A 25,424-nucleotide genomic window follows, 5' to 3' on the forward strand; every position below is an offset into this window, starting at 1 on the left:
AGGCCTAAAGGGGCTCCAGGAGATCTGGACTTTGTGACAAGAGCCTGGAGGAACAGCACAAGGGAGACTGGCTTCCCACTGCCAGAGGGCAGGTTTAAATGAGATATTGGGAAAAAATTCTTGGCTATGAGGGTGGGGAAGCCCTGGCACAGGTTGCCCAGAGCAGCTTTGGCTCCTCTGTCTCTGGAAGGATCCAAGGCCAGGTTGAACGGGGCTTGGAGCAGCCTGGGATAGTGGAAGGTATCCCTGCCCATGGCAGGGGATAGAAACAAGGTGGTCTTTAAGCTTCCTTCCAGCACAAATCATTCCATGATTCTATGATATGGGGAATAACACATGCTGCTTTCTTTACTCGGTGTATTCCCTGGTTCAGCCAATGGTGAACAGATGGAATGTGCTCTCAGGGTTTTGATTGCAACAGTCTGAGATGCTCAGTATTTCAAAGATAGATTTTTGAGCTTAAATGTTGCAAAATAACAAGATTCCTTCTGTTTTTTTTTTGCTTTCAACAACAGCCCAACGCAGGGGATTGTGAACAAAGCATTTGGCATCAACACAGACTCTCTGTACCATGAACTTTCTACAGCGGGGTCTGAGGTCATTGGAGATGTTGATGAAGGAGCAGATCTGCTAGGTAAAACCTTGTTAGAACCATTCTGTTTTCTCTGGTACAATGACACTATATTAAGCTTCTAGAACTTTTAAATTCTCTTTTTCTTTCAGAGCTTGGATGTTTAGCTTTTTTAAGAATGCAGGGAAATAGAAATGCATGCAGGAAATACATGTGATAGAAGCATGTACCTGCAGTACAGTAATGATTATTTAGAAAATAATCTCAGCTCTTAGGTAACTTTTATTTGGGTTGTCATTAGTTATTTTTCTGCAGGATTCTTCCACACAAATAATTTGAAGACAAAATTTTCTGCTTCTGGCCAAAAATTCTTCCCCCAGTAATTTTATATTCAGAGTAAAAAAAATATTTGAAATCCGTAAGAAAGGAATTAATTTGTTTTAAGTTTTTGATGTTTAAATGATGTGGAAATATTATGGTCTGTAATGCAGTATTTACTGTTTTACAGTAAGAGATGTAATAATTCACTTTTTAAGCTGGTTTTGAAGATGTTTGTAATACCTGTAGCCAGGCTGTGTTGGCTGTGTTCTATCTTCCTGGCTGGGATTCTGCTGCAGTCAGAGAAGCGGCTTTGCATCAGGGAGCACTCTGAGCCCTCTCCATACATTTTCTATTGGATTCCTGAGTATCTAGATCTTGTTTTTTGACAGAATTTAAGTATGTCCTTAATTCCTGTTTTCCTGCATCAGGGCAGAACAAGTGGTCTTTGAATACTCATGTGACATGGGCAGCTGATAGAGTTTATAACAATGTAGCTCATTTTCTTTGTTACTGCTTGCTTTAAGGAGCCTTAGGACTTGTGAGGACTCCAGAAAAAACCATTTATGTGCCCTTAGTGGCAGGAGAGATGATCTGAAAGCAAACGTTTCCTTTCTGGTGATTACTGGTATAGATGTGTTTGTGGAAAATCTTGTAAGTTTGGTTCCTGTGTGTGTGTGTCCAGAACAAATGAGCTGAAGTGTGTCACACAGACTTCACACAGCAGCTCACCTTTGCCCAAATTAGAAAAGTACTTATATCAGTTTCGATATATATTTTATCAGGACCAATAAAAAGTATGTTTCTGCAGGGATGATGTATTTTGCCCTATTAAACAAAAACTTAACCTTGAAGATGGGGACTGAAAACTAGAAAGGAATTAATATAATACTTCTTGTTTGATAAAAGAGAAATATCTGTGAAATTGTACTATTATAGCCAATAATGTACTGGAATTCAGAACATGAACCAGACCATCATGAGAACGCTTGTAACAGCTTTTTGATATGGGTAGGTTTGGGCCATTTTTTTTTTGTTTTTTAAATCATGCTAGCCCTGCAGCATGTATAATAACCCTTGTACCATTGCCTAAAGCATAAAATCATTTATTGTTTTACATTCAACTCAAGATTGCCAGAAGAAAAAAAATCTGCAGGAGACTCAGGATGAACACACAGGCTTTCTCTGCCTGCAGTGGGAGCCAGTCTGTGCAAATATTTACAAAATTAAGAATTTTGAAGGAAAAGCAAGATTTCCAGGTTTGAGAATGCCCTAGATGCTGGTAGCCATTTACAGAAAGGCTGGGGCTCCTGCTTAAAGGGAAGCTTGACAGTAGGAACTACATGTGATGGTTAGAGCTATGGAATGAATTTTGATTAACCAGCTCCATACATTATCAGGAGCTCTCTGCCTAGCAGAATCAAAGCACTAAAACTGTGGATAATCTTCCACTGATTATCTGTTTTCTCTTGGTCCTTGTGTCCACTCCTTCCTTATCAAGGAGTGTTGGGTTGGTTCTGTGGCTCTGTCTGCCAATCACTGTGCCAACTGCTGCTTTCCTTCTCCCCCCCAAAATGGCTGGGGTATCAGGTATTACTGACTTGGAAGAGTTACTATTCTGGAAAATTACTTGGTGTGTCAGCGGTGTATGATCTTGCATGGTTGTTCACCACAGTCTTGGATGAAGTCAAAGGTCTCATCTTTCTGCTCTAAGTCTGCCCAAAGACTTTGGAGTGGTGAGATGTCTGTTGTTTGGGAGTTACCACTTGCAGTAAAAATGTGCAAAGACTTTCTTGAACAGTGCCCATGTAAGTATGGGCCCTGAAGATCACATTGTAGTTTCTGGAGACTGCAGCGTAGCTTTTCTGTGCTGGGACCATTTGCTAGCCTGAACAGAACAGCAGAACCCTTTCAGGTGATCCCATGGCAGGCCAGTAAAATAGGAAGGCTAGTTCCTTTTCAAACCTGGGAGATGGACTGTGATGAAATCAGGTCATTCTGTGCCTTGTTTTGTGGTAAACATTGATCTAATTAATTCTTTTGCTGAGTTCTGGCCACTGACTCCAGCACATAAGAGTGTTTTTTAAATGGACGCACACATTGCTGGTTGTACAAAGGGAGGAAGCACAGAGATATCTCAGGAGGTCACATCTCTCGACATAAACTGGTACTTTTTTTTTGGTTTTGCAAAATAGAAGGCACAAAAGAAAGTCTGGTAAAGATAGAAGCAAAGGGCTAGATCTTAGGGTTGACAAAAATTTGTGAACATAATTCAAATTTTTGCCTTTTTTGTTGGGTAGAATGTTCTCTCTTTGTGCTGTACCTTTGAGTCTGAAGAGACACAGAGGAAATGGTGCTTTATGAACATGATGTAAGAAACAAGATCCACAAGCTGAAAGAGTTCTCTCTAGGTCATATTTGGAGTTCGATTCTCTCTGTAAATCAAATTAATGAATGACTCTAAGCTCACTTAAGTGAGGGCTTATTACTTCCTCCAGTCTCTCAAAGCTTGGCAGTCAATCTGTAAAGAATATTCTCTATTTTTTTGGTCTCAGTTTCTTAAAGAGAAATCTCATTAAAGGGGACCTTAAAGACAGGACTTACAGAAATTACCCTTGATCAGTGGCTGGCATGCAGGTGTAATTCTGGAATGGAGAATCTCATTTATTCCTGGTACGTAATTGGCACTCTTCATATTTCATTATTTTTAATAAACACACAAAACTGTGTGGGTTTCCTCCCACCTCTAATACTGCTTTACATACATGGGTTTGTATAGGAAGTATTTTGGAGAAAAATATGGAGTGAGAACAAATATTTTCTAATGAGAATTGAGGACCAAATTCTCTTTATTTCTCCTACAGACTTAGGAGAACTAGTTGGTGTTCCTCTTTCTACCAGAACCCCTTTCTGCTCTTCCCTATCCCAAGTATTTCCAGACACAAACAATCACAGCAGTTTGGTTGTGCTCAGGGGACAGGTCCTTTTACTGAGTGTGGTAAGCCATTTGCCCAGAGAAGCTGTGGCTGCCCCATCCCTGGGAGTGTCCAAGGCCAGGTTAGAGGGGGCTTGTAGAAAGCTGGGATGATGGAACATGGCACAGGGTAAAACTGCATGATTGTTCCAACCCAAACTGTTCTGTGATTCAGGTTTAGGATAACCAACTATATTTGCTTTGGAAATTAAAGAACAGGGAGTCTGTGGTTAGGACAGAAATGCAGCCTTATTAGTGGTAAGTTTATTTACAGTGTTGTGTACAGAAGTTGAATGGAGATTATCAAACTAAGTCTGTTTGATAGATAGATAAAAGAAAGGTTTTAAATGCAGCCAGTTGCCTTTTGCAAGCTAAGGTGTCACTGAAGAGCAGTCATTGTCTCTGTATGATCTCTCAGAGGATCCAGCTGTTAAAATCGAAAGGGGAGTGAGAGGTAGTTGGAATGAGCTGTTCTGCATTTAGTAGTAGATGAGTATAGGTTTATCCTGTCCAGGAGGATCTGAGTGCCTCAGATCCATCTCTGGAAATCTGGGGGATAGCTGAGGTGTGTGGTTGCAGTTGTACCGTGGGTTACCTTTCCTTGGTTTTTTTTCTGTCCTATATGTAGAGTCATGCCATCAACAACTATGGCAGGTCCTGTCCTTACTATTTCATGCCTTTTGACATTGAAATGGCTGAATCATTGTTAATTTTTTTGAACAAAATTTTGATTTTGTTGGTTTCAGTTCACTGATGGATCCTTTTTCACTTCCTTTTTCCCTTGTCTCTCTGTGCTTCGCTGGACATGGCGCATAGGGGAGTTCTCAGGTGTGTATCTCCTGCTCAGTTTTCCTTGTTTCTTTTTTTCTGGTTGAGGTTGGATGATGTGGTATACACGTGTGATACTCCCCTACTCTTGTCCAAACACGGTTGGCTTTGCAGACTTCTCCCACCTTGCCTTGCTTGGTTGCCTCACACTGGTGGGTCCCTGCAGCAGGAGGAGGTCCCTGCTATGCTCACGTTCCTGCTACCTTTCAACCCGCTTTCTCTTGTGTGGCTGTGGGCGGGTTTGCTCCACAGTGTCGCATTAGCCTGCCACATGAGGTCTTGGGGCTCAAAGGGCTTTTTTTCCTGCCAGGAGGGCTATTTGTAGAGGTCAGGTGGGCACAGACTGAGTGAGGGTCCCACTGTCCTCTCCATGTCTTGTGCTGTGAGGAGTCCCTCCATGTGCCAGTGGTGGTGGGGGTTACCTGGTGCAAACCAAGCCCCTTCAGGTATTGTGGTAGTGACATTAAAGATACTTTTGTGATGGGTTAGAGTGGCAAAACCTCTGTCTTTGGTGAAAACTTTGTCTTTCTGTCTCAGGAGTTGGGTGATGGCTCTGTCCTTTGTTGGGGGAGGCTGATTGCTGCCCTAGAGCCATGCTCTGCCATCAGGTTTGCACCTGCTTGTAAAATACACCCGGGCCTTGATACAATTTCAGTTGAAGTCAAGGGGATCTCTCTTCATTGCAGTGCAAACTGGGTAAAATTTGCCCTGTAGTAAAGGAGGTGACCTGGCAGCTGCAGTAGTGTTATATGCCAACAAGCTCTGCCATGTCCCTGTGCCCGGCACTGCTCAGTGTGGGATCTGTGATGATCCCAAGAAAGGAGTGGCATCATCCTTTCTTATCATTCAAACTGCTTTTACTGTAAGCAGCACTTTTTGTGAAAATTCCTCAGAAAACCTCCCACTGAAGTTGGGTTGTATTTTGTTGCAGTGTAGAGATGGACTTGAGCCTTTTTAGGCTAGATGAAAGCTTTGATACTCAGCCCCACTTTTGGTTTTTTCCCCCTGCTACTGTCCTTCCTTCACTCTGTTCATAATGTCTATTGACCTGCCTTTGTTGTTCTGATGGGAAACTCAAGGATTTATCATACAGGAAAAGTTATGAAGATGAGGGGAGCAGATGAGGTCATCTTAAGCTTATCCTGTCATCTGTTGTGGAGGGTGATGGTTTAAAAAAAAAAAAAAGGAAGATTTAGATTAGATCTAAGAAACTTTTTTTTTTTTTTTTTTTTGCAATTAGGGTGGTAAGGCCCAAGCACAGGTTGCCCAGAGAAGCTGTGGCTGCTTCATCCCTGGGAGTGTTCAAGGTCAGGTTGGATGGGGCTTAGAGCAATGTGGTCTAGTGGGAGATGTCCCTGCCCGTGGCAGGGGACTGGAAATAGATGTGTTTTAAAGGGCTGTTTCAACGCACACTATTCCATGACACTCTAAGGTAAAGTCCCCTTTAGGTTAGGCTGCAGCAGAACAAGATAACTTTCTACCAAGCATCACGTGTGCTGGCACCACACACTGTACATGTGCTGATGAGCTGCTCTGTTTGCTGTTTACAGACTGGTACTTAATGGCTGCTGTTTTTCTCTTCCTTTCTTTCCCTTTTGTCCCCATCTCTTTCTGTTCCCTTTCTCGTATGGGATGGCTCTCATAGTACGGGATGATTTCTTTGGTAAGGCGAAGGCCTTTTTACCTTTTTTTTTTTTTTTCCTTTTCTTTTCCTTTTTAATGTGCATTTTTTCCGCATTCCTTTCATCCAGTCGTCATTCGTCCATATGTCTTGCATCACCTTGGTTTGGTTTTTTGTGGTGGTGGCAGCACCTCTCCAAGAAGCAGTAGCTGCTCTGTGGAGGTCCTTTGGGGATTCCTGTTTCATTGTAGTTGATTATCCGCTTTGATGCTTCACACTGTTTGCTTGGCTGTGGGAGGAAGATGGTGTAGGTGCTTTGCTGGACAGGGCTTTGCCCAGACCTCACCTCCCTTTGCTCCATGCCCCAGAGGGTTGAAGAGGTCTCCTTATAGTCTCTCCACAGTGAAAGTTTTCTTCCCATGAGCAGAGCTGTTCAAGATGATCTTGTAGTGCCATTCCATGGCTCTGGGAGGCTTCCTCCTTTATTGCCAGAGGAGCCTTTCCAGCCTCTAGGTGGTTAAGGCATTGGGCTGTCACTGCATTACACACAAGTAGATGTGGTGAAGGATACTGCCAGAATACTGTGTGGCTTTTAGTTCTAGCATGATAGTTCACCTTCTCCCCCAGAATTTCTTTCTCTCCCAAAAACAGCTGCAGAGAGGGATGTATGACTCAAGAATATGAAGGAAAAAGATTTAATCCAAAAAAGATGGGGATGAGCTTTTCCCTGGATATTCTTCAGCACCTTTAATGTTCTTGTGCCAATTTAATGCCTTACAGGCTAAATATTTAATTGATTATTTGTAGAATCACTAAAAATAAGCAAGAAAAGAATTTAGTAAACTGAGGACTTCAGGGTCTTCTGACCTACATGGGGCATTGTCACAAAAAAAAAAAAAAAAAAAAAAAAAAAAAAAAAAAAAAAGGCTATAGATTCTTCACCTTACCAACCCGAAATATGCTGTAGTTTGCATTGCAATTAATGTTTCCCACTTTTGTGCTGTTGGAATATTCTCTGCCACACATTGCCTGAAACATCAAAATGATTAATTATCTGTCACTAATTTTTCAAAAATTCTTTGAAAATGCTGCTTCTAACTCATTCTTGCTGGGAATTTGCATTTGTCATCATAAATTCATCCCATTTAACTGTGAGAACAGGATATTTTTGTTGGAGTGTTTGTGGTGTGTTCTCACTTCTCATGCACTACCATGTTCCTCTAACTTCCATTTAATTCAAGTTGTTTTTATTTTCTGCAAATACTAATTAATCCACAAATGATGTATCATGAAGACTGTTGATGTCTTTGCTGTGAAGGAAGAGAGAAGGGCAGGACAAATACTAATTGTGGGGAGACTTCTTCATACTCTGGGACCTGTGGTGAGATACCAGCTGCACCCCTCAGCACTGTCCTCCAACAGGGAGAGGCCTCTCCGTCTTCAGCTCTCAGGTGGCCTCTGTTCCTCACTACAAGACAGAGGCTGACCATGGGACAGCAAGTCCCTGGTAGCAGGAAACAATCCAGATATGCTTTTAGTCCCTAAATGTCATTGGTTTTATGAAATACTGTATTGAACCTTTTCTCTTAGCCTCACATGTGATTACAAGATCAGTGTTCTGCAGCTGTACGTGGATGCCCAAGTGCAAGTGCACAGTGTCTGCTCTAGGTATTGAGTGTGGGTCTGAAGTGGTGGCACTAAGACTTCACATTTTAAACATCTGTGAGAAAGCCGTTAGAGCTAGATATAGCAAGGAACAATCCATAGTCTTATTAAAATTGCTCTAGCAGAAGGTCAATAATGGGAAAGCCTTTCATGTGCATGAAAGGCGTCACAACCATGATCCCAAATCATGCAAACAGAAAATTTGGTATACACTAAGAAAGAAGAAAATCACTAGTGTGCTGATCAGGACAGCAACTTGGACAGTGTTCTGCTATCCTCTGTGAAAAACCCATAAACTCTACTTTCATTCTGTGTGAGGAATGATAAAAAAATGTTTGCAATAGCTCAGGGCTGAACCAGGTGTTATTGCCTTGACTTCCCTGATTGGTGTTAGTGAAGCTCTCCCCTCTGTCCCTCTCAAAGAGGTCTGTGAAGGTTAGAGTGAGAAGCTAGGTCTGAATTTGGATTTTCTAGAGGACACATGGGTGTTTTTGCTGGTGCTGTTTGGTCATTCAGCTAGAGACACTTCTCTTTCCACACAGGACGTAGGAATCTAGGGAAGCCTAACAAAAGTGATTTCTTTTCCTCAAGCATAAGTTAGGCAATGCCACAAAAGCTGCATGTTTCTAGGAGAGCAGGTGAAAACTGCCTGGCCTTTCTTTTCAGGAATGGGCAAAGAAGTGGGCAATCTGCTGTTGGAGAACTCTCAGCTGCTGGAGACCAAGTAAGGAACTGTTGCATGCTCTGACCTACCTACCTGGTTATAAATAAGATGTCACCTTGGAGTAGGTCTTGGCCAGGACTCCTTCCTCATTTGTTTATCTAACTGGTTGTCTTGAATACTTGTTATTTCACTTGTAGAGGAAGAATTGCGCTCCTGAGCTGTTTCCTAACTGTCTTCCTTTCTGCAGGCACTTGGATAAAGCCTCTAGTCATGTGCTTCTAGGGCCCGATGCCATCTGAGATCAGTTGCAAGTTTTCAATTACCTTGACTGGGAATTCTTGTGTTGGTCTGAGCCTCTGTGAGGATGTTGCTAATAATAAGGTTTTATTTGCAAGGTTTGTTATTAGGAAAAAAATCGTCACCGTTGAGTTCTCAAATATTTTGTAGTTGATGGAGGAGAAGCAGACAATGTAATGGAGTTGGTTTTTGAGAAAAGCTGGCAAACCAGCTGAGGAGCTGGGAAGAGGAAGGCAGAGTACTCCTAGGGGAGAGCTGGGTAACCTACTGTGATGGGAAGATACTGATTTTATAAATTTAAGATGTTTTGGAGCTGATTGGCAATGCATATTTCTGTTGCCGTCATCTGCAGTTATCCTCAGTTGCAGATGACAGCAGTTCTGAAAGGTGTATTTCAGACTTTCATTATGTCAAAAATAGATAGGTTGCTCTACACTGCCTTCTGCAGTGTTCTGCCATCTTCCAAAGGAGAGGTTGTATTTTTAGTCAGGATACAGGAATGGACAAACCTCATCCTGAGCAATTCTGGTGACTTATCTGTTCTTTTGCAGCTCCATCTTCCCAAAGTTTAATTTCCCTTGAGTCATAGCTGGACTGAATTGTTAAACACACTTGTTTCAACTCTCTTTGTAGTGTCTGTGACTTTAGTTAAAGGTCTCTTTTATGGACAGCTGCTGGTTTTGAGCAGTTTTGCTTATTGTCCCTTTCACACCTTTAAGAAATGCTTTGAACGTTGTGAAGAATGATTTGATTGCCAAGGTGGACCAGCTGTCTGGGGAGCAGGAGGTGCTGAAGGGAGAACTGGAGGCAACAAAGCAGGCCAAAGCCAAAATAGAAACCAGAGTCAAGGAGCTGGAGGAGGAGCTAAAGAGGTGAGTGGTTACCCCCCTGCCCCAAGGAGCTGGGAGTGAAGAGTGGTAAACCCACCTCCTCTTTTACTCTGTTTCACTCATGGGATTGGCATTGGCATTCAGAGGTACCTTAGAGAGCACAACAAGACTGGATTAGGATTCTGAAGCAGCAACTCCAAACCCAGGCTCCCTGGAATGAAGCATTAAGGGTTTAAATTTGCAATTAAAAACCAGCCAACCAACCATAACAACCAAAACCATCCAAAACAAATAGTTTTGAAGGAAACAGCCAAGAGCTTGATCCTCCTAGCAGCCAGGATAGCTCTGAGAGAAGTGAATGCCCATTCATTTACTGAAAGAGCTCATACGGAGTTGCACAAGAAATATTTAAATGGCTGTATCAGTAATTGTTTCATTGCTCATGTTAAGAGTGAGAAGAGGCAGAAGAGATTCTAAAGTCTGATACAGGAAGATGGCACTTTTTACCTTCCTTTCAAACTAGATAAACTATCCCTACTGCACAGCAAAGCCTGGGATGGTTTCACATCTGTATGCACAAAGCTGCCTCCTGGAGCTCTCAGAGCAGAACAGTTCCATTGTCACTGGCTGTGCATGACTGCAGGTGCTCAGGGCAGAGGACAGGGCTTTTTCTCCAGCTGGAATCTAGAAGGTTCTGTAGTCTGAGCTCAGAATCAACAAGAATAACAGACTGATCTCTTCGTTGTTCAGAATGTCTGAAATGAAAGTAGTCTTGCAAGCAGGGAGATGTTTTTTAATGTCTTTTGTAATGCCTCAAGTAGGAGTTCAAAGAAACTGAAAGCACTCACTTAAATACTTTCAGTATTTTTTATCATGATTTGCTGTTCTTTACCATTTTGGCAAACTGTTCTTCATGTTCTTTTTTCACTGCATTGAATCACAAAGAATCAGAGAATCTACTGAAACTGGAAGCAGTCCAGCAGAAACATTTAAGCCAGCATTTTCCCTGTTGAAAATGGCTCAGTTCTCATCAGATATTTGAATAGCAAATATTTGAATGTAGATGCTGGTTCAGAAATAGAAATTGGCTGGATTATTCTAGTGGTCAGTATTTTGGTACTCACAACAAATGTTTGAAAAAAATGGGGTGAGGTCAGTGAGGCTGTTCAGAGTAATGTGCTGGAAAAGGGAGTGAAAGTGCCAGAGAAGCATCTTAGAATTTGTACATTTGATAGACATGGTGATGGATGCAGCCAGACTTCCCATAGCTGGTTCTCTTCCCAAAGCCAGCCATGGTGTCACTTGCTGTTTTGATCCCTTTCTTCCTGTTTCCTAGAGTGAAATCTGAAGCAATTGTTGCCCGACGAGAGCCCAAAGAGGAGGTGGAGGATGTAAGCAGCTATCTCTGTACAGAATTGGTATATGACATTACTAAAATGCCTGCGGGGAAAGGGGGTTGATTTACTTACCTATATTGCTTCATGTATACAAGTCCTGAGATGCAGATTGATGTGCCTTTGTTAGCAGTGAGGGCAAGGGTGGTGAATGGGTTGTGGCTGATGGGCAATGAAATACCTTTATACAACCTTCAAACCAGAATTCTGGCACAGAGGAGCAGCCAACCCAGTGGCAGTACCACTGTGCAGGAAATAGTTTCTGCAGCCAGGTGCTAGAGGACTGCCCTGCTCAATATCATCCTAATTTAGAATTAAATTCAGTGTGCAGTGAGGATTCTCTCAGGGTGTTACAACTGTCAGGCTTTTCCAGAAGGGCCTGTCCCCATGTTGGCAGTAAAGATGTAGCTGTGAGGACATCATGCAGTGAAATCCAGCTTACACAGCCAGGTTTGCAACAGTGACTACCATCGTGTCTTAGTGCTGCGTTTTTCTTGTTAATTCTTTTCCATAAGCCAGTACTGCCTGTTACAGGGTACAGGCAGAGAAGGCTCATGGGCTGCTCTTCAAGGAGAGCTCTTGAAACGGTTTTGGCTGGGATAGACGCTTTTCAGCAAAGACAAACTATAGCTGAAAAAAAGAAAGGAAAATCAAGCAGTAACTATATTTTCCTTGTAAATGTCCCTGCTATGCCAGGGAATTCCATGCATTGCTTATCAGTGTTACTGTTTTCTTTCTTACACAAGGTAGCAGAGCAGGTTCAATTTTAGCTTAAATCTCTTAATTGGAGTGAACTTGGTCTGTTGAGAATTTAGGTAGATGGCAACATTTTGAAGTTGTGTTTATAAGCCGCTGAAGAGAGTTGGATTTGTTTTCAGCTGAATGGACAGGAGGCCTGGTACTTTTTTAAATTAAATAATTGAAAAATTCCTTTTTGTTTATACAGTTCTTGTTTTGACTAGTCATACAGATTTGATTCGAAGTCCAAGGAGGCTAGAGAGGGACTTGGTTAATTTGTGCTGTTCCAGCTCTCAGCAGCACTTACTGGCCAGGCTGAGCTTGAGAATTGCCAGTCTAGCACTACCCTGTGCCACCTCCTAGTAATAAGTTCCCAAAACCCTTGCAGTCTTTTTTTTTGTTTGTGCAGATATTTTCTGCAACTTAGTCATGTTCTGATTTTCCACTCTTCAAAAGAGACAGACTTTCACTCATGTTGTTCCCAACCCAAAGCTGTCTGTGCCCTCATTGGAAGGTCAAGTTGTGTCACCAAAGAGGAAAAGACATTTCCTTAGTTTCCTGTATCCTATCTTTATCCATCTGTACTAACAGAATACCTCCTTCCAGTCCTCCTGAGGAGGCAGATGGCATTATGTGGTGCTTCCTGCTGCATGTGAATGGCTTTGCTACTGAATCAAAACTTTCGTTTCCAAATTTCTGGACTAACAGACCACTCTCAGTTCTTACCATTCCTTGCAGACTGTCAAAGCACATTGCTGGTCCCACACTGGGGTGTGTTTATGTGAGGGCTTTGTGTTCAAGTTGGTGGTGATCCTCATTCTAATTTCCATGGGTTTGCCAAACACTCAGAGGTCCATGGCCATAGTTTAGAGCTCACGGTCTGAATTAGCTCCTCGTGTGGGGAAATGGGGGTGAAATCAAGCTCGACAGAAGAACTAACAAATACATGTCTTTCCCCTGATTTGCCCGGTACTAACCTCAATCCCATTCCATCTTTTGTTGGCTGAAGCAGTGCTCCTCCCCTCTGCAGGACAACATTCCCATTGCCCAGCGCCGACGCTTCACCCGTGTGGAGATGGCCCGGGTCCTGATGGAGCGCAACCAGTACAAGGAGAGGCTGATGGAGCTCCAGGAAGCTGTCAGGTGGACAGAGATGATCAGGTGAGGCTAGGTGTTGGGTAAACATCCCTGTTTAAGACAGAACCTGTTCATGTTTTACCTTGTGGTCAACACACAACCCCTACCAACATAGAGTTGAGACATACTGGGAGTTTTCCGACTGGAGATGCTTCTCTCCTAATACCAATTCTTTCTATCTTGTTCCTGGGCTGCAAATCTCATGTTGCTGCTGTTATTTGGAGACATTTCACGGTTGTTTGTCTTGCTTGTTTCTTGTGTCATTATTGAGTTGGGAGAAGCTCTAGCTTCTGATTGATGAGTTCTAAAGGCTACAGCTTGAAGTGACTCTAATGCTGAGTTCTGTAGTTCCCACACTGTGGCAGACAGTGTTACAGAGACTTGATAAAACTTCATGTTAAACACACTTACTTGCCTTTCACATTGATACTTAAAGTGGATGGGTGAGCTTGCGTTGAAGACCAGTGCATGTCCCTTTCCCTGTCTTTTGAAACATGATAGAATGAATTCTGACTTTCAACATGGCTTCCTTGATGGAAATGACCTGCTGCTTGGCAAAGATGCAGAAATTAACTTGGATCTGCTGTGTTTGTCCGTAGAGCTTCCCGTGAGCACCCATCTGTCCAGGAGAAGAAGAAATCCACCATTTGGCAGTTGTAAGTTCTTTGGTGGTTTTTGCCAGATTAAGAAAAGCGGGAGTGTTACTGTGTCTACTTCAGACAGCAACTTAGTAGACTCTGACCTTAATGTCAGAGTAGACTCTGACCTTAATGTCAGAGAGAAGTGTTGTTGGCTTAACCTTTTGCGTTCAAGGGCTTCCTTTGTTCCTAGTGAAATTAAAATCAGATCTGCCCATGCACATTGATTTTATTTCACAAGCTGAAAAAGTTCATGAGCATCAGGGTATGGAAACTGTCTTACACTCAGTTGTAATATAGGGCTGTTTTCAGCAGGTGCCTGTTTCTGGAAGCTAAAAACACCTTTTGCTAATCAATCTAGGGATGTAGGTCTGGATTTGAAGTAGAGCAGTTTTTGTGACAGGCTTACAGCCTTGGATCCCAACCTCCTGTTTCCCCTTTTGTGTATCTATGATGCCTGTCACCCCAGGCGCCTTTTCTCTTACTTGTTGGCCTTTTTCTGTCCCTAGCTTCAGCCGTCTGTTCAGCTCTTCCTCCAGTCCTCCCCCGGCAAAGAGGACCTACCCCTCTGTGAATATCCACTACAAGTCTCCCACCACAGCGGGGTTCAGCCAGCGGCGCAGCCACACCATGTGCCAGATCTCCTCTGGCAGCCGTACCCTGGAATTCTTCCCTGACGAGTGAGTTGCAGGGCTGTGTGCCAAGCCAGGCTCTCCTGCGGCTCGCCCAAAGAGCAGCAGTGTTTTCCACTTTGGAAATAGTCTGTGTGATGTTAGTATGTCTCTGTTCTCTGTGGTTTATCTCCCTGAACTTCCACTTAACAGTTACTGTATGGATAGGTTCAGCAAACTTGTCCTCCCAGACATACAGTACCTACCCATGGCTTTTCAGGCCGGGATAGATCATCTCAGCAAGGACCATTGAAGCTGGCCCCATGGTAGTTCTGCAGTTGTATTTGCAGACTGGGATGGAATGAAAGAGGGTTTTTGTGGTGTAGTGTGATGGCAGCATCAGGACAAAGGGATGGAATGTCTGCACAACCCTTTTGATAAGGGGTTTAAGTGATGATAGAAGTTCTCACCACAGCACATTTAAGTTCTAGTACTTTGTTTTAATCTTAACTAATCTTTAATCATGCTAAAAATGAGCTTCTGGGTATCGCTACTACAGTCTTACCCAAATTCTTTGTGTTTTGTTGCTGACTTGAAAGGAGAAAATTCTTTAGTGCTTCACATGAATTCACAACATGTTCTGCCATTGCAAGGGTTGTGTGATTTCACATGGGTGTGTTTTTGTGGAAGGACTTTGAAGAATGTGGTGGTAAAGTAGGATAATTTCTACAATAAAAAGAATTTGTTAAAAAGACACTGAATCTTGCAGAAGGGTAAATTTAAATTTTTTAGATACCCACTGCCCTTATTCTCTTTCTCTCTGATGACGTCTCACAGTCATGCTGTAGTGTCAGAGTACTTCCCAGCAGTGCATTACATAAGGGGCTGCCCACAGACTTTAATTTTTCTGCTGATGTTTGTACCTCAGAATGATACTTCAAATACCTTTTGAGAGCTGCAGCTGGCAAACAGCATTTGATTATATTAAAATGCTCACAGATCAAGTTTTGGTTTAACCTTTGCCATTTCAAAGCTGGAGTTGTTCTGTTGGAACCAGCAGTTAGTGCATATTTTGCTTGTCAGCAGAGAAAGCTTAATAATGGACAAAAAAATCCAGAGTTGATTATAATGAGGAGGGAAAGAACTGAAAATGCCTTCCTGATGGAGACACTAGTGAATTGTAACAGTGCTGCAAAAATTGGTGTGGTCTCCTAGATAGGTTCTAGAGAAGGATTATTCTGTCTTTCTGAATGGCTCTTGGAATATTATAAGAGAGGATGACAATGACTTGGCTTGCCACATCGCTCAGGTGACTGATCAAAACTGTCTGTGTCTGCTTCTGAACAGTTTTTCTGTCTCTGATTCCCTACATCTATTTCCACAGCTGGATTTGGTTTGCTGTGTGTGCCCTCTCTGATACTGGCCACACTCCCTTCACCCTCAGCTCCTGTCTTTAACCGTCAGCTGGGTGACGCTGTGCTTCTCTCCTCAGTGACTGCACGTCCTCGGCACGCCGTGAGCAGAAGCGAGAGCAGTACCGACAGGTCCGGGAGCATGTGCGCAATGACGATGGGCGGCTGCAAGCCTGTGGCTGGAGCCTCCCAGCCAAGTACAAGCAGGTAGGGACCATGCTCTAGACAGGCTGAGTGGGTGTGATGTTAGTCATTAACTAAGGACCTTAGTCATTAACTGTTCTATTTAGAGGTACCATGTGCATGTTTTTTTGGTATGATAATTGTAGGCACATACGGAATTAATGTTCTGTGTATCTCCAGCAGTCAGTGGAGGGACATAAAGTTTCTTTTGTTATAATTGGGTGTAATGGTTTTGAAATCAAAACCAGTGAAAGACTCCAAGTCAGAAGTACAATTTAACAGGAGAAAGGAGAAAAAATAAAATACATGCAATACTACAAAAGAAAAACCACTGACAGAGTCAGAATACAACCTGACACCCTGCTAGTTAGGGTGTAGTAGTCTTCTCAAAGCAGTGATCCTGCAGAAATCCTGGCAGTGATCCTGGTAGCTCTTGTCCTCTGGAAACCAGTGGGCAAGGGCTGCTTTGGTGTTCCAAATCTCAGTTTTTATCTAGGTAGGAAAGGCCTAGCTCCTCCCCCTGGGTGGAGCATCTCACAATGGGATTATGTAATTTTATCAGTCATGCAATGGGACTCATTGGCCCATTAACAGAAGATACGTTCCTGGAGGAAAGGTGGGTTGTGGTAAAGATAAAGAACCTTGTCACATCTGGTTTTAACAGATGGCCCATTAGCAGAGAGTATCTCCCACAGAGATAAGAATCACTGCCCTACCTGGTTTCAGCAGATGGTGAGCGTTACATTGTAATGTAGGACATTGGGCTGGAACATTAGTTATTTCATTTATACTCTGAAAACTTTAACAGTCATTTAGTATGAAAAACAAATACAGTTTCTGCCCACTTCTTCCCATCAGTAACACAAAATCAAACAACATCAGTCTCATTTGTTGGCTTATGACAACGTTTAACTGGTCTGAGACCCCCTGAAAGGGAGGAGACTGGCAGCATGGCTTGGAGGTTTCAGGCCATAGAATCATTAAGTTTGGAAAAGACCTTTAAGATCATCAAGTCCAGTTGTCAGGATGGAAGGGAGTGCTAGTATCCTGGCTCTTTGCAGGGACCGTAATTTTCCTGTCAGCAGGGCAGTGTGTAGCCTGTTGGCCATCACTGGGACACTGATGACTGTGAGATGGTCTCTTGGGTGCACTGCTCCTCTCCCCTTAAGGACTCTGTTTCACACAAGATGTGATAGGAAGCCTCAGCAGCAGCCACCTCTGGTTGGTTCTGCTACATTGATTCCACCTCTCTTGCCATAGCCCGGTGTTCGCAGCTTTGTACTCTCTGTTTTGTCTTTTTTCCCCCTAGCTGAGTCCCAATGGTGGTCAGGAAGACACTCGCATGAAAAATGTCCCTGTGCCTGTGTATTGTCGCCCACTAGTAGAGAAGGACCCAACTATGAAGGTATGTTGTTTCTCCTCACCATGCAGTCCAGAAAGGGGACATGAAACAAGCAAAGAATTTGGGTCACTAAACCTGCAGTTTTTACAATAATCTGTTTTCTTTTGACATTATATATTCCAAAGTCTATCATCCACTTCGTTTTTATGGATTGTGTTTTGTAGTGAATGTAGGGAAAAAGTATTTTTGGACAAAATTCTCAGCTGGTTCTGGTTGCTAGGTCCGCTGCTGCTCTGTGACATCTTTTGCTTTTTTGAGACAATTCAACAACAACAGCAACATTTTGTGATTCTAGTCCTTTCGCTAGGACTCCTAAGGGTGTTATGGAAGCCGATAAAATAATTCAGGAAAATGACCAAGTGAAAGTAAAAACGTATTTCATCACTCCTTAGATTCTACTGTTGACCAGAATTTATTGGTAACAGGCCAGTATAATCTGGATTCGATTTTTGTGAAGCCACGTCTTAACATTAGAATGTTATGAATTGCAATTGGGCATCTGTGCAGGTGGCAGATTTACCTACTGTACCTGGTTGTTTGAAATAGCCAGTTTGTCATTACTTTATTCAGAGATGATTTTTAGAAGTCATCTTGATGGTTAAATTGAAAAAAAAAACCAAAACAAACATACTGTTGTTTCTAGAAGGTTCTAGGTGTGATCTTTAGATAACGTGATGTGCCGCATCTTTCCCTAAAGTTTTAGATAAATCTAGTATTTGTTTCTGTATTCTTGTTCCAAGTATTTTCTAAAAAAGCTTCCTGGAAATAATTCATAGGAGGTTAGCTGGACGTGATTTCAGAAAACTGCTTATGTGGGACGTAAACTAGCAGACTGTTTTTCCTCACTTCCAGAGATTGGGCAGCCACAGGCTTCTCAGGGCAACCTGTGCAAGGGCCTCACCAGCCTCACACCCTCACAGGGAAGAATCTCTTTCTAATACGTCATTTAACCTGCCTTCTGTCAGTTTGAACACATTAAACATCTGCCATGTCCTGGTTTGCTTTGCTGCAGTGATATTACTGGGTACAGAGATCCTCTGTCTTACCTCCATCAAATCTGATATCTTCTAGTAGAAGTCATCAATATCTGGTGTTTCCAACTAAATGTTTTGAGTATTTCACATTTGACAGTTCTCCACAAAGGTGCCCAAATTCAAAGAGACCATGAAGCCTGCAGAATTCTTAGTTCAGATTCCTGCTTCTGTTTCTTAGCTGTGGTGTGCAGCTGGAGTCAATCTCTCAGGGTGGAGACCTTTGGAACAGGAGCCTGGGAATGGGCAGAAACTAGATCCTGGGCATGATCCCCTCACCTGTGATAGGGAAGTGGAAGGCGAGAACAACAAAAGTAACCACACATCTCCAGAGAAAAAAAAGGTCAGAGAATAAAATGTGGGGTTTTTTTCCTTCTGATGTTTTTTCTCATTTCATCCCTATCATACCCCTTCTCTTAGTACCTTTGTACTATGCCATAAAATACTCTTGTACCTGTGGGGCAGTGCTGTGGTGTGCTGGCTCTTCTGTGATTTTTGGTGTGATTTGGGACAAATCATCCAGTATAAAGTTTTCCAGCTTTTGCTTTTAAAATGTTTGGAATTCTGAATAAAATGCTAATAATAAGGGCAATTAAATGCTTGATGAGGTTGCTAGAAAGAATATAAAGCCCTCATCATTGTAAATTAATAAAATAATAAATTCATTCAGGCAAAGCTTTGTTAAAAGAGGAGACTCAGTGGGTTCATTTGGGCCTCTTGAGATTTAATCAATTTCTGGTTTCTGGTAGTCTTAAGTGATTTTTTTTTTTTTATTTTTTCCTATTTAAAGAACCGAGCTTTTGTAATTTGCAGATAACAATAGAATATTTTATGCCATCTGGTTTGTAGAGTTTTTCTCCACACCTGTCTTACACTGCTGCCTTATACTCTCCCGAGACCAGCTTGCTTAAGCTGATGAGTGGGTGCACCCCAGGCTCAGGGCATTCTGGATGACTGAATATTCAGTGATACATTTGTCAGTCATCTTACCAGAAAAACTAGTGGCCAAATTACTCTTGCCCTAAGGAGTCAGGCTCTTTAGCCAGTGCTCTGGATACTAGTGCAGCAACATGAATGGAATAAAATTAATAAAAATAAAAATTTAAATATAAATTATTAGGCAGCTGTATAAAAGACAAAAGTTTCTTCTGTAGTTCTACTGTAGAATAGAATATGTAATTTAAAATAAATTACATCATGTGTAAATGTTGCCAAGCACTGTTGGTCTCAGGTTGATCCAAGAGGAGTGCTGATTGTGCCTGTGTGTGTCTGCTCTCCCGAAGGCAAAGGAGCTCCATGAAATGGATGCCACATCCAGCCGTGTCTGGATCCTCACTAGCACACTGTCAACCAGTAAAGTCGTGATCATTGATGCCAACCAGCCTGGCACAGTGGTGGACCAGTTCACTGTCTGCAATGCTCACGTGCTATGCATCTCCAGCATCCCTGGTAAGTGTGGTCCTGCCCCACTGAGGAGTAACAGACATCCTCACTTGGGAACTAATCCCTGGGCTTTGTTGTGTTCTGCAATTGTTCCTCAAAACCATAACCCAGATCTTGCCTTCCTGTAGGACCTTCCTGTGGAGATCCGTCCCTGTTCAGTGTTCAGTAAGTCATTCCTTTGGTACACAAAAGGTGTTTTTTGAAAGCAGAAGTGAGCCTTGTCTGGCGTGGAAGGGCTCTGTACCTGCCTTTCATACTGATACTAGGGATGGAGGGGATCTGCTGTGGATCAGGCTGCTGGTTGATGCTGTGGTGCCTCCACAGGGTGGTAAACCCCGAGGATCAGCATCTCCCATCATTAGGGTGACCTCAGGAGTACAGCTACGTTAAATTAGCAGTGACTGCTTGATTTACATGAGAACCTGTTCTCTGCCCTTCAGCGGCCAGTGAGAATGACTATCCCCCAGGCGAGATATTCTTGGAGGGGGATGTGAATCCTGAAGAGTCAGCTGGAGCAGATGGTGTCTTGGCAGGGATCACGTTGGTGGGCTGTGCAACCCGCTGCAATGTGCCACGAAGCAACTGTTCCTCACGTGGGGACACACCTGTGCTGGACAAGGGACAGAGTAAGTTGTGGGATGTAAAACTTAGTGACGTATCAATTACAGCTAGTCCTGTACAAGCTCATGCTGTTCCAGCCACATCCTCCTGTCCCTGGTTAAGCACTTCAGAGACCACCAGAATTTTATTATGATACAGGAGTACCAAAGGCCTTTTTGGTACGTTTCTTCTTAAAGCCCTCCTTTTTTCTCTGATTCACATACTGCAGCCTGATTACAGGAGTCATACAACAGAGTATTTTGGGCATGTGAAATGTTTGCCCTGCTAGAAGTGCTGCTGTTCTGATGGCTTTGTTCTCTGAGCCTTGGGAAGCCAAATAAACTCACATGCAAATCATACTGTTGCCCTTGCTGACTCCATACTGTAGAGACAGCCTTGGAGCCCTTCCAGTGCTGTGCTATGCTAATCACAGATCAGGCCTCACTTCAAAATAGTGTCTGTTTCCTATCCAGGCAGAAGATACTGGATGAGCTGCTGTGTCTCTGGCACAAGCTCAGGGCTTGACTGAGTTTGGCAAGGAAAGATAAATTAAAAAATTAGCAGCCTGATGTCTATATAGTTAACTTATGAACTGATTCTTCAGCATGTCTCATGCTGTTCATTGTCCTCCAGGTGAGGTGGCTCCTGTCTGCAATGGGAAGATCAACCAGTCTCAGTCTACTGAGGAGGCAACAGAGGCTACAGAGGTCCCAGAGAGCAGTGCCAGCGAGGCAGAGCCAACGCAGGCCCGGCCTGGGCCCCTCACTGAGCACGTGTTCACAGACCCTGTGCCAGCCCAGGCACCCAGGCAGAATGGGTAGGTGGGCTGGGGTCAAGAGTAATGGTTCTGTTCTATTACTGATCAGTTCTGTTTTCATAAGCTTAGTGATATGAGAAGCAGCCTGATCTTCTGATAAAGTGTCAGACTTCTATCAGTTTTGTGCCCAAGCAGTATTATAGATGGGATAACAGGGAAGGAAAAAAGTGAAATTAGAACAGACATGGCTCGCCCTGCAACTGACTGGGTCAGCTGTTAAAATGCAAATATTTGGCCTCTCACTATGAAGTTAGGCCTGTGGTTAAGGCAGGTCTCCCGAAGCTCATATACACTTCATGTTCTTACTGAAGGAGCTTGCTGATATGTGTGTAGAAATGATGGTTGATTTATTCTAGTAGTACCTCTGATGTGCTGTAAAAGGAACCAAGAAACTATATTCACCACTCAAAAAGTTTTTGAGACAAACAAAGCTGAAGTGATGGCCTGAAGAACAGGGTGGAAGTCTTGGATACAGATTGTTCCTGAATGCCCGTGTTGTTCTTAGTTGTTTCTGTTGAAGTTGGAAATGAACAGAGAAAATACTGTTTGTGTACTAGTCTTGCTAAAGTCAGGGTCTGTAAATTTGAAGTACTTTTTATTTGTAAGGGGAGGAGAAAGGAAATCCTTTAAACTGCAGATTTGCAGTTGAAAACTACCAAAGAGAAGGGAACTGTTTGTGTTTTCAAGGGCCCATACCTGTCCGTAAGTGCCAGGCTGTGGGCCTAGGTGGGCATTCTGTGCACTGCCGCTGCTAAATCTCTAACACTGTTCTTTTGCCTCTTCAGGGAGAATGGGCACATGAAGATGGAGCCCAACACAACACTGCCAGATCAGGAGTCAACCAAGGATGCTGGGACCTGCACCAGTGCTGCCCCCACCATGTGGCTGGGAGCTCAAAACGGCTGGTATGTTCCCCTTGGGCTGGCAGATCTCTGTGTCACCTCCCTGCTCTGGGCTCTTATTTTTCATGTCCACACACCTTTGGTTCACTGCTTGTTTCATTCCTCACTTCATTGCTCAGCTCACCATAGTCTCAGGGATTTAACATCACTTTCTTACCTCACTTCCTCTTTTCCTACCAGAAGGGAAGAGTCAAACCTGGGCAGGCTGAGGGTGTGGGGCCCTGCTGCTAACCCTCTCCAATCTGTCCTCTCTCACAGGCTTTATGTGCACTCAGCTGTGTCCAACTGGAAGAAATGTCTGCACTCAATAAAGCTGAAGGACTCTGTGCTGAGCCTGGTGTAAGTGTGTGTTCCAAGGGACCTGGAGGAGAAGGTTCAGGGCCTGAGCGATGCTTTGAAGGGGGTTAGCAGCTCTTTATCATAGACTTAAAGAAACGCAAAATGGTTTGGGTTGGAATAGACCTTAAAGATCCTCTTGTTTCAACTCCTGCCATGAGCAGGGATTCATTTCACTAAACCAGGTTGCTGCAAGCCCCATCCACATTCCTAGCCTTGAACACTTCCAAGGATGTGGCAGCCGCAACTTTTTCTTTGCTTTCCTGAGTTTTGTGAGAGAAGTTTCCTGAGGTTTTTGTAATGGGAAAGCCTCATACCAACCCATTGTCCGGCTCAGTTGCAGTCCTGACCCGATTCAGTGACTACATGTCTAGCAATATCAGGAGGGGGTAACTGGGGAGGAGAAAGGCAGAATTTCACTGAGGGGTAAATATGGGAGAATTAGTTGAAATTGATGATGTTCGTATTGTGAAGGGGAAGAATTTCCTCAACAGAAAATTTACAGATGTGATGATCTTACTGCAGTGAAGGTAAGAGGTGTGACCTCTTGCAGGATGTTCCTGCAATGCTGAACTGGCTGGGAATTCTGGAGACTGTGTAAAGCTGGTGTGTATGGATGGCAGGAAGAGTTTTTGAGTCACTCACTTCTGTGGTGTTTTAATGTATTTTAATGTATTCTGTTATTTCAGGCATGTGAAAGGGAGGGTCCTGGTTGCTCTGGCAGATGGAACACTAGCCATATTCCATCGGGGAGAAGGTAAGAATCAATGTAGAGAAAACAAAACTGGGCTGAAAGTGTTGCAGTGGATTAAATGCTCTTCTGAGGTGAGAAAGTTGCTCGCTGTTGGGGCACAAACACTGAGTTAAAACACATAGCTATTGTACACATAATCACTATCCTGAACTATCTCAGGTGTACTCAAACACCACTTCCTGAGCTTTTCTGAACAAAAATGTGTGTATGTGCTGTGTAGCTCATGTGGAGTAAACATGATACTTTTAGGAATACATATGCTGTGCAGTTGTTTGAGGTACAGTTAGTAAATTCAGTTTCTGATCCTCTTCACTCGTGTGGGTTTTGTTTCCTTGTGGCTCAAACAGTTTCTTAGCTGTGCTCACATCTGACAGCACATGGAAATTTGCTGTGACAAATGTTGACATATAAAGAACTTAGTTATTCATTGAGTAGCAGTTCATTCAGTAAGCAGAAATATAGATCTTTCTGGGCTTGTGCAATTCAAATTTTGATTCAGCCTTTGTCATAAGTTCAAGCCTGACCATTGATGCATCAAAATTGTTCACATCAGAAATAAGATAAAGTGTCATGACATTGAAGCTTCCTGTCTGTGAAGGACACAATATTTGCCTGGTTAGTTAAAAAATAAGAGTGAGAGAAGGGAGATCTGATTTCTTCTTCTGGATTTGACACTTTGGGGGAATTACGTTGTAGGTCTGTGATGTGAGGAAACCTTACCACAAAGACTGTATGGCCCATTTCCTTTTAAGTTTCCACATAGTCTCATTCAGCTGTGTTCCATTTTCTCCCACTGGTTTTGTTGCACTTGTTAGAGAAGCTTGTTCACTTCATTGCAAGAAAGGATGTTTAAATTGGCCTGATTTGAGAGCTGTTGGACACCAAACTAAACTTTACATGTTTCATGAGTGTAAGGCTGTGCCTGAAGCAGGAGTCATGGGAAGGTCACAGACATAAGCAAACTGAGCATTTGAGTATCAGCTAAGCCTGTATACCCAGATATATATAGAAAGGTAGAGGATTCTATTTTATGCTCACATGTCATGGAGGAAATGCATCTTTCCACACTTGTTTTTCACCTCAGATGGTCAGTGGGATCTCAGTAATTACCACCTGATGGATCTTGGCCACACTCACCACTCCATCCGTTGCATGGCTGTGGTCTATGATAGAGTCTGGTGTGGCTACAAGAACAAAATCCATGTTATCCAGCCGAAGACAATGCAGATTGAGGTAAGAGACCACATACGTGTCTATGCATACACACACTTGTGTTGTATTTGTTCTTAGAGCTGTTCTGTGCTGCAGTGTGTAAAATTCAGAACCTTTGGGTTGTCATTGCTGACTGCAAGACCAAGACTGTCAGTCTGGATCATGTTATGATCTAATCTGCCAGGGGATATTTGTTCCCTCCTCCCTTTGCAGAGCATAGTTCCATCAGTAAGTCTAAACTGAGAATTTGCCTTTACTGGGGAGTCTATGAGGCCATATACTGTCCAAACATAGGTGTTGGTTTTACAGTGACTCTTCACATATAATCTGAGGATTCTCCATCTATAGGCATAACACAAAGCAACAGTACAGTTAGCAAGCCCCCGAGATCCCACTAAAGAAGAAACAATGTTTAGAGGCTTTTGGGTGAAAATCAGTACAGTGGTGTTGGTAAAAATCTGAGAGTGCTTGAAATAATTCTAATTGAGGAGAGAAGTGCTGGATCTGAAGTTCACATTAGTGACCCAAAGAAGTTTGATCTTTGGAATTTATCCTGGAGTTGTGTGTTTTCCTTTTCTATCAAGTACATTGAAAGCTATTGGCATCTAAATGTTCTTGCTCCTGAAGTGGTCTGAAAAGACCATCAACTCTGCAAAGCTGCCATACAGCTGCTCAAGCAAAGGATTTTTTGAGTACAGTAGTGAACTGCTGGGATCAGCTGGCATTAGCACAACTTCTCCAAGATCTTTGGAACCCAAACAAGTGATCTCAGTTGGAAATGGAGTATATGTGTATGGATAATGGCAAAACTTCTGTGAACTCACATTGGTTCACCTCCTTCAGAAATCCTTTGATGCCCATCCTCGTCGGGAGAGCCAGGTGCGGCAGCTGGCATGGATTGGAGATGGAGTATGGGTTTCCATCCGCCTGGACTCCACACTGAGGCTCTACCATGCCCACAGCCATCAGCATCTGCAGGATGTCGACATTGAGCCTTATGTCAGCAAGATGCTAGGTGAGGGTCTGTTGCTTACTGAGCTCAAGGC

The 25,424-nt window shown here is 43.1% G+C and overlaps 1 protein-coding gene across 21 annotated transcripts in view; it reads left to right on the forward strand.

Annotated features, from left to right (window-relative positions):
* The window catches only part of MAPK8IP3 (mitogen-activated protein kinase 8 interacting protein 3), a 59,546-nt gene that overhangs the window by 26,702 nt on the left and 7,420 nt on the right, over positions 1–25,424 (forward strand). For 5 of the 21 annotated variants that reach the window (XM_056503309.1, XM_056503320.1, XM_056503311.1 and 2 more), the window contains 18 exons: positions 516–634; positions 8,608–8,701; positions 9,658–9,810; positions 11,105–11,159; positions 12,931–13,061; positions 13,637–13,693; positions 14,185–14,355; positions 15,779–15,905; positions 17,191–17,286; positions 18,496–18,657; positions 19,598–19,763; positions 20,198–20,383; positions 20,991–21,174; positions 21,960–22,079; positions 22,335–22,415; positions 23,102–23,169; positions 24,251–24,399; positions 25,222–25,393. In XM_056503309.1, the coding sequence (XP_056359284.1) occupies positions 516–634; positions 8,608–8,701; positions 9,658–9,810; positions 11,105–11,159; positions 12,931–13,061; positions 13,637–13,693; positions 14,185–14,355; positions 15,779–15,905; positions 17,191–17,286; positions 18,496–18,657; positions 19,598–19,763; positions 20,198–20,383; positions 20,991–21,174; positions 21,960–22,079; positions 22,335–22,415; positions 23,102–23,169; positions 24,251–24,399; positions 25,222–25,393 (2,291 nt within the window). Of the gene's footprint in view, positions 1–515; positions 635–4,679; positions 4,692–8,607; positions 8,702–9,657; positions 9,811–11,104; positions 11,187–12,909; positions 13,062–13,636; positions 13,694–14,184; positions 14,356–15,778; positions 15,906–17,190; positions 17,287–18,495; positions 18,658–19,597; positions 19,764–20,197; positions 20,384–20,990; positions 21,175–21,959; positions 22,080–22,334; positions 22,416–23,101; positions 23,170–24,250; positions 24,400–25,221; positions 25,394–25,424 lie in introns of all 21 variants that reach the window. The other 16 variants (XM_056503305.1, XM_056503318.1, XM_056503308.1 and 13 more) reach the window with 10 other exon arrangements.

The sequence above is a fragment of the Oenanthe melanoleuca genome, chromosome 14 (genome assembly GCF_029582105.1).
Source record: "Oenanthe melanoleuca isolate GR-GAL-2019-014 chromosome 14, OMel1.0, whole genome shotgun sequence".
In the NCBI taxonomy this organism is placed as follows: Eukaryota; Metazoa; Chordata; class Aves; order Passeriformes; family Muscicapidae; genus Oenanthe; species Oenanthe melanoleuca.